This window comes from Sapajus apella, unplaced genomic scaffold, assembly GCF_009761245.1.
Source record: "Sapajus apella isolate SASKATOON/1434 unplaced genomic scaffold, GSC_monkey_1.0 scaffold33, whole genome shotgun sequence".
Classification (NCBI taxonomy): Eukaryota; Metazoa; Chordata; class Mammalia; order Primates; family Cebidae; genus Sapajus; species Sapajus apella.
In genome coordinates, this window is record NW_022436973.1 from 10,274,821 (window position 1) to 10,287,132 (window position 12,312).

A 12,312-nucleotide genomic window follows, 5' to 3' on the forward strand; every position below is an offset into this window, starting at 1 on the left:
ACTCCAGCCTGGGCACAGAGCAAGACTCCACCTCAAAAAAAAAAAAAAAAAGAAAGAAAGAAAAGAAAACATGAAAAAGGTGGAAAAAAATATAGCCCAGAATCTCAATTTTCTTTTCCAATATTTTCTTGCACAGAGATAAACATTTTTTCTTTCTTTCTCTAAGTCTGGAGTGGAGCCACACAGTGCTGTGTCCTCTCTTTCACTTTTTATTTTGTTATTGTTAGAGACAGAGTTGCACACTGTCACCCAGGCTGGAGTGCAGTGGTGCACAATTATGGCTCACTGCAAGCCTTGAACTCCCGGACTCAAGTGATTCTCTCACCTCAGCTTCCTGAGTAGCTACAGTTACAGGCGCATGCCACCATGCCTGGATAATTTTTAAGGTTTTGTTTTGTAGACATAGAGGTCTTGCTATGTTGCCCAGGCTGGTCTTGAACTCCTGGGCTCAAGCAGCTCTCCCGCCTCAGCCTCCTAAAGTGCTGGGATTGCAAGTCTGAGCCACCATGTCTGGCCTGTCCTCTCTTTTTCTCAACAGTGTGGCATTATAGCTGGGAGAAGATGACGGGCTGTCAAGACAGACTGCCTCAGCTTCTTCATCTGTAGCATGGTGCTAACAGCGCTGCAGTAAAGGTCTGCTTCTCTTGTGTGTGAGCACATTACCAGGCATGCTGCTAGGGGGTTAAATGCCCTTTAAACTATGATTTGTAGTGGCTTCTAAGAATTTGAGGTGATGGATATGTTAATTAGTTTGATTTATTTATTCCACATTGTATTCATACGTGATAAAGTCACTTTGTACCTCATAAATATATATAATTGTAAATTGTCAGCCAGGCACGGTGGCTCACGCCTGTAATCCCAGAACTTTATGAGGCTGAGGCAGGCAGATCACTTGAGGTCAGGAGTTCAAATCCAGCCTGGCCAACATGGTGAAACCCTGTCTCTACTAAAAATGCAAAAAGAAATTAGCCAGGCATGGTGGCGCATGCCTATAGTCCCAGCTACTCATGCGGCTGAGGCAGGAGAATCTCTTGGACCTGGGAAGTGGAGGTTGCAGTGAGCCGAGATCACACCACTGCACTCCAGCCTGGGCAAGAAAGCAAGATGCTGTCTCAGTCAATCAATCAATCAATCGATAGATAGTCAATTTACAATATGAAATATTTTTAATAAAAATTATTCATTAGTTAATTCCTGGCCTCTATCACGCCACACTCTAGGTATATGATCAGTCCCCTAGGCTGGACACTTAGATTTCTTTTATGAGATTTTTTTTTTAATTCCTCAAAGATAAGGGCAAGACTTGGTTTTTGGAATGATCCCAGTTACACAGCATCTTGATGGAGGCATCCCTACTGAGGAGGAAGGGCAATCACTTAACCTGCTCTGTCTTATAGCAACACTTGCAGGAATTTTGATCTCTCTTTTTTGGATAGACTAGTTAGGCTCAGAGAGATCAAGTAAATTTTCTAAAGTCACACAGCAAGTGGGCACCAGAACCAGACTTCAGACTCACATGCTTGGATACCAAATCCCGTTTCCTTGGCCTCCAGGTGCCCCCTATTAAAGTAATATGGGGGGTTGGGCAGTAGGGAAAGCAGAGAAATCCAGGAAAGGTCCCCAGACAAGGCAGCTTTGAGCTGGGTTGTGAAGTGTGGCCAGAGCAGAGGAGGGACATTTGAGAAGACAATCAGGGCAAGCTGTTCGTGGGGGTCTCTTGGCGCCGTGCTGAGATGCTGCGCTTGGGGGTCTCTTGGCGCCGTGCTGAGATGCTGCGCTTGGGGGTCTCTTGGCGCCGTGCTGAGATACTGCACTTGGAGCCTCTGCTTTCCCATCTGTACTTCGGGGATAATGATGCCACCTTGCAGGACTGTTGTTAAAAGTTTACACAAGAGGACTGGGCATGGTGGCTCACACCTGTAATCCCAGAACTTTGGGAGGCCGAGCAGGGTGGATCACCTGAGGTTAGGAGTTTGAGACCAGCATGATCAACATGGTGAAATGCCATCTCTACTAAAAATACAAAAAAAAAAAAAAAACTAGCCAGTCATGGTGGCGCATGCCTGTAATCTCAGCTACTCGGGAGGATGAGGCAGGAGAATCGATTGAATACGGAAGGTAGGGGTTGCAGTAAGCTGAAATCATGAAATCTCAAAAGAAAAAAAAATTGTACAAGAAATCCAAAGCTACCTTAATACAAAAATATTCACTAAAGAATCCACCACCAATACACGTTGGGATCCTTCCCAATGTCCCTCCTGGATTATACCCCAGCATGCCACGACCCCCACCCACAGCCCACCAGCACCCCTGTCCCTGCCCATGTGAGAGTTAGATGCAGTCACCTGCTCAAAAGCAAAGTCAACCCATTGCAAAGTGCAGTGGCCAACAGACAGCAGCTCCAGACTTCACGTCAATGACAGTGGCGTGGAAGAGACACTAGAAACCCAGGCAAAGCCGCCAGACAGAAGGTGTGCTTCAGGCGGGAACAGCTTCAAGCCAGGGAAACAAGTGATGAAGCCCCTGATTCTGCTCAGGCTGTGAAGACTAAATGCCAAGTGAGGAGGCCATGCTGAATTCACTGGGAAAATGTTACCCCTGCTCAAAATCAACAGGTGACGCTTCTGTGACGAGTCTAAGAACAGGTGGAGAGTTTCCACTGCAGTTCTTAAATACTGATAATATTGCTCAGAAGATGAGGTTGAGCCACTTTCATACTCATATTGTAAGATACAGTTCCGATGGGGTCTTGTTTGGAAGGCCACTCTGGCCAGGGTCATAAGTGGACTAACCCTCGTGGCTGCAAGTACCTGGGACTCCATCTGCAGAAGAGGCAGGGGTGTGGACAGCGGGGTGTGTGGGGACGTGAACCATGACTGATGAGAGCTGGTGGAAACACACCCAGCTCCTTGCCCTCAGGTAGGACCACACTAAAGGCATGCTCAACCCTGTCCCAAAAGCAGCTTGGCCAACATGGCAAAAACCCGTCTCTACTAAAAATATAAAATATTAGCAGGGCAGGCACCTGTAGTCTCAGCTACTCATGAGGCTGAGGCGGGAGAATCACTTGAACCCAGGAGGCACAGGCTGCAGTGAGCTGAGACTGTGCCATTGCATTCCCACCTGGGCAACAGAGCAAGACTCTGTCTCAAAAAACAAAAAAATTCCGAGTTCAAGGAGGCGGTCATGTATCCTTTCTAATGCAGCCTCAAAATAAATGCACAACCATTCAATTAAAGAAGGTGCATACTTGTAGCCACCAAACATTCCACATGAAGCCCTGGTCCCTGAGCAAGTGACAGACCACCTCTAATGACGTCCATGCCTGTCCCTGCCCCTGCCTCTCTGGGATGCCACAGAGAGACTTCCAGGGGTTCCATTAACACAATGGCAAAGTCCCTTCCAACTGTGAGAATTTGGTTTCTAGAATCCCATGATTCTGAAAATGTGAATGGTTTTAGATTCAAAGTGTCAATGGTCCTTGGATTCTCCCATGTTAAGACTCACGATCTGAAAATTTTATTTTGTTTTTCAGATCTTTTGACCTAAGATATGCAGATTCTAGTATCAAAGACTTGGTTCCAGAATTTGGAGATTCCCAGATTCCAAATTCTGCAGTTTGGAAGTAATGACACTGTTTTGGGAGCCCACAATTCAGTCACCCTACAACTGACCCTCCTAGAGGTTGACTGTGATCCAGAGTGGAGCCTTTGGAGGGTCTTAGGGACTCCAGAGGATGCCAGAGGCCCCGGCCCCCTCCCTTGGCTCCCAGATCTTACCAATTAAAGTGCCCAGGTGGACATTGAGGTCCTGCACCAGGTTGGAGACGCTCAGGCACAGCTGTGGCAAGACAGAGAGGCGGCGGCTGCGGTTAGGACAGCCCTTGGGCTGAGGGGGCAGGGTTGGGGCCGGTCAAGGGGCCCTGTCTAGAAGCCTCCCAACTCATACACCATGCCTGGAACCCCTTCATCCACCAGCCAGTGGGCAACTCCTGGGACCCTTCCGGGCACTGAAGAAACAGAGGAGAAGCAGCTCAAAGGTGGGTGGCAGTGTGAGCATGGGTCCCCAGCCACTGAAGAAAGAACGGGGGCTGTGGAGCCCAGCAGAGGTGGTCACAGCTGGGCCTGAGCAACTGAGGCAGGGAGTCTGCAGCAGCGGGGCTCAGAGGGCCAGCTGGTGAGAGGGTGATGCCCATGCAGGGACAGGCAGTGATCAGCAAGCCAGACCAGGCTGAGCTTCAGATGCCAGGCCAGGGAGCTGCAGAGGTTCACCCAGGCACCATGGGCAGCCAGAGAAGGGTATTATGCTGGGATCAGTGTGATAGAAGATGGGGGCAGAGGAGGACCCGCAAGGCCAGGGGCACTCACTGCCTTAACCAGGCAAGAGCTGGCAAGACCAGGCTGGGCAAGGTCACGAGGAAGAGGAGAGGGCAGGTCTTCTTTCCTGCAGTGCTGCCTGCAGCCCCTTGCCCAGAAGAGGCTGGCTATGAGGGCAGCAGGGGGATGATGGGGAGAGGAAGAGGCTGGACCAATGGGCAAGGTCACGCTGTCCGCTTGGGTATCCCACAGAAATCTCATGAAGAGCTGCACCGCCTTCACCCCTCAAGCCTCAGTTTTCTCATCTGTAAGATGGAAAGCTGCAGTCCCCCTCTGGGGGTGTGAGTGGCATGCAGCAGGTGGATTTGGTCTCTACTGCTGCCCCTAATGCAGTACTGGGGTTGGGATGGGATAGGGCAGGGAGAGAATGGGCTCCCCCTGGGCAGTGGGACCCTGGCCCCCAGCTACCCTCTCTCACCAAGTCAGCTCCATGTAGACAAGGACAAGAGCTAAAATAGCAATAATAGGCCAGGTGCGGTGGCTCGCGCCTGTAATCCCAGCACTTTGGGAGCCTAAGGCAGGTGGATCACAAGGTCAGGAGTTCAAGACCAGCCTGGCCAAAATGGTGAAACCCCATCTCTACTAAAAATGCAAAAATTAGCCGGGCATGATGGCGCACATCTATAATTCCAGCTACTAGGGAGGCTGAGCCAGGAGAATCTCTTGAACCTGGGAAACAGAGGTTTCAGTGAGCTGAGATCACACCACTGCACTCCAGCCTGGGTGACAGAGCAAGACTCTTTCTCCCAAAAAAAAAAAAAAAAAAAGCAATAATAGCAGCACCTACTCTGCCAACCACTGTTCCAAGCTCTTCCGAAACGTTCATGCATTTCATGCCTGCAACTGCCCCACAGAGCAGGAGCTTTGTTTCTTTCAGCCCAGATGTGGAACCAGGAGCGTAGATAAGGCACAGCTGGAAAGGATCAGCACCCATCCAGGCCGCCTCTGGCCCCATGCCCACACCCTCGTCGACTCTCATTTTGTCTTCTTTTCACAAACCACAGGCCCGTGAACCCCACTCCACCCTCTAGCATGAAATTAGGCTGCCCCAAGAGAATGAACCTCCTTCCCCGCCAACCCCATAAACTCTGCCCTCATTTGGGTCTCCCCATCTCTCCCCTGGACTCTGGAGCCAGCCTCTTCCCTGCCTTCATAGGGACCAGGAAGAAGCTTCTATTTAAAAAAAAAAATTCCAAGCAAAGTCCTCTCTGCCTGAAATCTCACCCTTCCTTCACCATCCCTTCTTGATGAAGCCATGCCCTCCTTTCCGAGAAATCTGCAAGCCCTTTACCTTGTTACTTAAGACAGCTTTGATGTGCTTCTGCACCAGGACCAGCCGCGCGTGGGAAGTGCTGAGAGAGAAACAGAGAAAGAGTTCCTGGGCTCCCAAACACATTAGGTCCCATCGCTCAGCACAGTCACGTGCTGGGAGAGGAGTCTCTATCCTTAGCCAGGGAAAGCTAATCAACCCCATTCGATGCCCTGTCACCTGCCAGGCACAGTAGTGGCATAATTGGCCCCACAGATGAGGAAACTGAGTCTCAAAGGAGAGGGTCATTAATCTCAGGTTTGGAAGTGGCCAAGAATGTGATGAGTGAGACAGAGAGGAGGTTGCAAAAGTCAGACTTGGCCATGACCTTGGCCAGCTGGCTCTGTGGCCACTCTAACCCCAGTGAGGGTTGGGTTTGGGGGTAAAGCTGTGATCCTGGGTCTGCTTCCTGCTTTGGGTCCAATTTTCTGTGACATACCTAATAAAGTCCCTTCCTGGCTCTGGGCCTCAGTTTCCCCTCTAAACAACTCAACAGTGCTTCATAGGCACCTGTGGTTCCTTGATTTGCAAAACTGTCAATCCAAGCTACAGCTCAGCCTCACTGAGCCAGCTCTCTGGGGAGGTGGGAGGGTGGCATCTGTGTTTTCAAAGACTCTGGGCTTCCATTTTCCCTTCAATAACCTGTGAGCCTTCCCCGCCTGTGAGGACAGTGAGGGGTCATGAGTCACACGTGAGGATCACGGGACATAAGTGTGAATGGGTGTATGTACCCACACGCCTCTCTGGGGAAAAAGCTCAGTCTTGACGCAAACATTGCATTCTTCTAAGCCTCCAGGATGCTCAACACCTCAGCGAGCCCCACGAACTGTGGGAAGGTGTCAACATCATCTGGGGGATTTGCAAGCCAGGGAGCTAGTCAGGCTGCCTGGGCTTGAATCTGGCTACACCGTTGGTCAGCTGGTGGCCTTAGGCAAGTCACTTAACCACTCTGGGCCTCCATTTGCTCTCCTGTAAAATTCAGGAAATAAATAACACCTACCTGGTAGGATACCATGAGGATCAAATGAAATGACTCACGGAAAGGGCCTGGAACGGTGCTCAGCACACAATAGGTGCTCTGGAGGCGGGAGCTGTCCCCAGCCTTTATGCAGAAGGGAGCAGCCACTTGCGAGAGCTCGGGGGTCCCGGCCCCTCCCTGGCTTCCTTCTCCTCATCTCTGCTGGGAGGGGTGGGTCTCCCAGGTCCTAACAGCCAGTCTGATCCACCCAAAATCCCTCCGTAAAGAGTGTGCTCATAGCTAGTATGTATTGTCAAGTGCTGGGGGGGATGGGAAGGTCCCAGGCACTGGCTGCTCACTTGCTGTGTGACTTCAGGCATGCCTCACCCCATCTCTGAGCCTCAGCGTCCTCCATCACAAAACAGGCACAACAATGGGGCCCTCTGAGGCCCTTGTGGCCATTGTACCCCGAATGCGCAGCTCAGAAAACAGCAGCACGGCTTTGGCATCTGGGATGCCTGTGACCCTGCCGGGCACCCACCTGTTACTGCCATCAGACTCGCTGGCGTGGCCTACGAATGAGGAGCAGGTAGAGATGCTGACCACGGGGGTCTTGATGGAGCTCTGGGTCACCCGGGTGTCAGCCAGCAGTTCCGCAGGCAGCGTCAGCTCCAGGGGCTCTGGGGCGCTGCAGGGAGGCCAGGCCTAAGCTCCAGCAGCACTGCCCAGCAGAGCCCACCATGACTGACAAGAGAGCTTGCAAATCCCCCAGCCCCTGTCCGCCCGCCACTTGGCCAGGCAGTCCTCCCTCTCAGAGCGAGATGGCCCTACCTGGGGCAGGCCCACAGCTCCTGGCCCCAAGACCCGTTGCAACAATGGGTGTGAGCACTGGCTGTCTGGAGCCTCTCACTGTAAGATCCTGGGCCAGACCCTTGCCGTGCTGAGCCTCAGTTTCCTCTTCTGTAAAATGGACATGAGGGTGGTGGTACCTATTTCACAGGGCTGTGCTGAGTTTTCTGTGAGATAATCATGTGAAAACATCCAGCGCAGAGCCTCACAGGAAGCACTCATAACATCAGTCAGGGGAGAGGAGCTAGGTAAGGGACGCCTCTGACTGCACAGCTCATGGTATGAAATTACATGCAGTGGCAGACAAGGTCCCAGGTGCACAAAAGTCACTCTGATCGTGATGTTTGTTGAGCATCTCCCCCATGCCTTGTCCTGGGAAAGGGAGGACAGTAATTATCCTCACAGTAATGAACCCATTCACCGAACCCCTCATCACCACCCTACAGAAGTTCATCCCATTGTACAGATGAGGAAACTGAGGGACAAACAAGTGAAGTGACTCTGCCCAGTTGCAGAGTTGCTGAGCAGGATTCTCAGACATTTTCTCACCATCTTGCTCCCATCCAAGGGTGAGGGAGAAAGAGCACTGGACAGGGAGTCAAGAGGCTTGGATGAGGGTCCTGGGGGAGTTGCTATCCCTGTCGCCTCACTGCGTCCCTCGGAGCATCCCTGAAACCCTTCTCACCCCCTAACAAGGAGATCCACTCACCGAAAGACCTTGAAAGTAAAATTAGCTGCTGCCTGCAGGCGTACTCCAAAACCAGCAATGAATTTCAGCTGGAGGCGGGGCACGTGGACGTTCAGAATCCGGATCCTGCAGGGTGGTAATTAAGGTGGCAGGGTGGCCCCCATTAAACCATGGGGTCAACTCTGGGGTGGGTGCTCTGAGCCATACCCACACGGTGAAATAAAGAAGGGCTTTCTGACAATTAGAACCACCAGGTGAGGGGCAGGTGGTGAGTTCCCCATCACCAAGGAGCATGCAAACCAAGGTTGGATACAGCTGGTCGGGAGAATATGCAGAGGGGGCCCACACAGGGCAGGTCTTGGGTGAGATGATTGCTCAGGTTTTTTACAGTTTCTGACACCTGCCTGGAAAGTTGCGAAGGCTGGGAAAGAAAACCTTCAGGAAGCACAGAAGGCAGAAAACCCCTGTCTGGTATCCCAGGCAATGACTGCGGCTCGTAGCCTGCGGCAACAGAAACTCCCCCTTCAAAGCGGCAGGCACTCTCCAGCTAACCTGTGATTTATTTCCTAAATCAAAGTCGTTTCTCCACTGTACAGCGCAGGTCCCCTGGCCAGATGGTGGTTGCTGCTGTTTAACCACTCACCCTTTGTTCCAGGGTCTTACAGTTTTAAATGTTTTTTGTTTGTTGTTTGTTTTTGTTTTGAGACAGAGTTTCACTCTTGTCGCCCAGGCTGGAGTACAATGGCACGATCTCGGCTCACTGCAACCTCTGTCTCTGGGGTTCAAGAGATCCTCCACCTCAGCCTCCTGAGTAGCTGGGATTACAGGCACCTGCCCCCACGCCCAGCTACTTTTTGTATTTTTAGTAGAGATGGGGTTTCACTATGCTGGTCAGGCTGGTCTAGAACTTCTGACCTCAGGTTATCCACTCCCTCAGCCTCCCAAAGTGCTGGGATTACAGGTGTGAGCCACTGCACCCAGGCTTTAAATGTTTTTTAATTAGCTACTAACATTCCAAATTTGATGGATTCTAGATGTATATCTTCTCCTGGAAACCCAAAGATCTGACAGTAGTGAGCCTGAGTTCTTACGTGGAAGGTGACTGTTGACCAGCCCGGGGATTGGGGGGTGTCTAAGTTTTGGAGGCTCCGCCTCCCTGTGCTGTTAGTCTCTGCATTAAGCAGGGTGGAGTGGAGGTAAAGGAGGCTCAGAGTTATGTCTAAATTCAGTGTCCACTTTCTGGAAGAAGAAACAGAGGGTCCTGCCAGCCCTGGGGACTCAGGAGCCAGTCTTACACCCCCGAGGGTGTAAGAAATTCACTAATTCAGAGGCACCAGGCCCCTGCATCTCCACCTTGATTCCCTCTTTTAAATCATCTTGTGGGCACTCACCTGCGTTTAGTGAAGAGTGCTCATCTGGTGGACTGGAACGCTTTGTCCCGTGGACAGGACCGTCTGCCCAGCAGGCAGGAGCACACGTCCACACGGTGGATTGAAGCACCCACCTGGCAAGCAGGGACACTCCACTTGGTGGCAGGAGCGCCTTCTCTGCAGGAAGGGAAGACTTACCTGGTGGGCTGAGGCACCCCTCCGCTCCGGTCCAGAAAATGAGGGACAGTGACCTTCAGGGCCCGCTGGAGAGGGGCTTTCCCGATTTCAGACACTGTGGGGCCAGGGTAGAGTGAGCTCAGGTTGCCCTCAGGAGCCACCAAGTAGCACAAACGCACATTGCATGCCATCTGCCCTGTGCCTTGCACAGTGAGAACTCAGACTGGAAGGGGTGGGCTTGCTCCAAGCATGTAGGGAGGGCAGCTGACTCCCCATGAGCCCACCTTGGGTGCACCACTCACACCAGGCCCTCTCCACCTGGGCAGGGCCTCCTCCCCCACCTGCCTCTAAACATCCGGCTGGTTTACCCCATTCCTCAAAAGCAACAAAATCCTTTGCCCTCCTGCAAGGTTCTAGCTAGATTCCACCTCCTCTGGGAGCCTTCCCCAAGTTCCCAAGCAGAAGGAACATCTCCCAATCATGCCTGGCCTGCTGCGGAGGTGTCCCATGGGAGCAGAGGGGACAACCCTTGGGAGGGGAGGGGACAGCCTCACCTGGAGGCTGAGGACTCGAGAGTCCCTCAGATTCTGGGTTCAAACTCCAGCACTCACTGCTACTCACTGCCTGTGTGGCTACTCTGTGCCTCGGTTTCCCCATCTATACATGTGCAATGATTCTAATGGTATCTGTCACACAGGATCACTGTAAACACTCAGGGCACAGCAAATCCTAGCTACTACCGTTGCCACTTGTTTATAATAATAGCAGGGCTCCTTACGTCCTGCTCCTGCAGGGCCAGGCCCTGTTCTGACTGCTTTGCTTTTCCAACTATCGTGCTCAGTTTACAGAGAGGTGAGGGCACCTGGCCGGGGGGGCTGGCTGTGGAATGAGGCACCTGGCTCCCGAGCTTCTGGCCTTCCTCACCCACCTGTGCTGCCGGGCCCCAGATCAGTGCTAATTAAACAAGAGTTAACTTAAAATAAGAGGTAATAGTGCTGGAAGGGAGCTTCAGATAAGGAGCCAAGAGGCCTGCCCCCTGCTCAGACTCGCTGTGAGAACTTGGGGAGTCCCTGCACCCCTCCGGGCCTTAGTCTCCCCTGACAAGAAGCATAAAGGCTGTGGTTTCCATGTTTCCCAGCGCCCCCCTCCCACCTAACCATCTGCAGCTGAGCTGGGACTCACACTCAGACCTCAGACTCCATCTACAATGCTCCCCTGACTCTGGGGCTTGCAGGACGGTGGGGGTTGGGAAGGACGCTGGAATTAGCCACTCAGCCCAGCTAGGGAGCAATGCGCCCAGTGTGGGCCTCCAGTGGATTTCTGCCAAGAACAAACACAGGCAGGCAAGCTGGGGAGGGCTCCCTGGGGACAAAGGAGGCTTGCACAGGGCAGGCAGAGGGCAGGAAGGCAGTGGAGGGCGCGGACCTCATGGCCCTACCTGCGGGCACCCATGCATGGCTCTCTGTCACGCTCTGGCACGGATCACTGACCCCATTCATTGCCTGCCCATCTGCCCGGATACACGGTCCCGGAAGGCTGCTTGTACCCAGGGCGGGGGAGGACCTGCTACTTCCTGAGCCACTGTCGTGTCCTGGGCCATTGAAAATCCCATCTGCTGTCTGACCTGACTTTCTTACCCTGTAATCTGAGTTTGGTTTGGCCTTGGGGGAAACAGCTTCTGATCTCCCAGCTTTGGTGGGAACCCACATTCTCCCCAAGAGGCAGCTCGAGGTGGATGAACATTTTTTGTGCTGGCATCATGGACCTTGGTAATTTTTGTCCTTCCCTGGGTCTGTTTCCTCATTGCGCCCTCCATAGGGGACTGGGGCAAGGCTTGGAAGGATCTGGCAGCAAAGTCATAAGACAGAGGCCTCACACAAGTGGGACAGAGAGCGGCTGGGTCTCTTGCGCTGAGCTCAGCAGGGATGTAACTTTAGAACGCTCCCTGCAGCACGATGCTATACAGACCTCTCCTGAGCACACAAGTGTGTGCACACACCACACAGACGTGCGTGTACACCCAGGGTGCACAGCTATGCCTCTGCACACATATCCAGGCATGCATCATGGGCTTGCACCTTACCTGACACTTAAGAACACACGTGGACACATCTCCGTGAAATTTCAAACTCATAAGTAGACACACACAGGTAAAAATAGCCCCTCAAACCGACCCAGGCGCAATCGCTAAAGCACGAGAGCAAGTCATGTCTGCACACTTGCACGTGCGTCACATGACCTACTCCCCCCTCCCCATGCATTTACGTAATAAGTATTTGTGGAGCAGCGCCATGTGTCGGGCATTGTCTGGGTGCCAGGGACACAACTTCCGATTAAAATTCTGGGTCCTCATGGGGCTTTTGAGTTCACGGATACACACACACACTTAAGATCGCACACGCATGTACAGGCTCGCAAGCGCACGCTGGGTAGCACACTCCTTACCATAGCTCAGTGCCGCTTTGTTGAGTCGGACCACGGTGCCTGGCATGGAGGCACTGACCACGGGCAGCAGCAGTGCCAGCAGCAGGCCCAGCCCACGTGCTTGAGCCATGCTGCCCTGGCCACCACCTCCGGGATCT

The 12,312-nt window shown here is 52.6% G+C and overlaps 1 protein-coding gene across 1 annotated transcript in view; it reads right to left on the minus strand.

Moving 5' to 3' along the window:
- The window catches only part of BPIFB2 (BPI fold containing family B member 2), a 19,549-nt gene extending 7,237 nt beyond the window's left edge, over window positions 1-12,312 (minus strand). Inside the window, exons 1-6 of the mRNA XM_032294898.1 lie at window positions 12,176-12,312; window positions 9,752-9,845; window positions 8,205-8,309; window positions 7,188-7,334; window positions 5,671-5,731; window positions 3,783-3,843 (exon numbers count right to left, since the gene is read on the minus strand). Of these exons, the coding sequence (XP_032150789.1) occupies window positions 3,783-3,843; window positions 5,671-5,731; window positions 7,188-7,334; window positions 8,205-8,309; window positions 9,752-9,845; window positions 12,176-12,284 (577 nt within the window). The 5' untranslated portion in view covers window positions 12,285-12,312. The remainder of the gene's footprint in view (window positions 1-3,782; window positions 3,844-5,670; window positions 5,732-7,187; window positions 7,335-8,204; window positions 8,310-9,751; window positions 9,846-12,175) is intronic.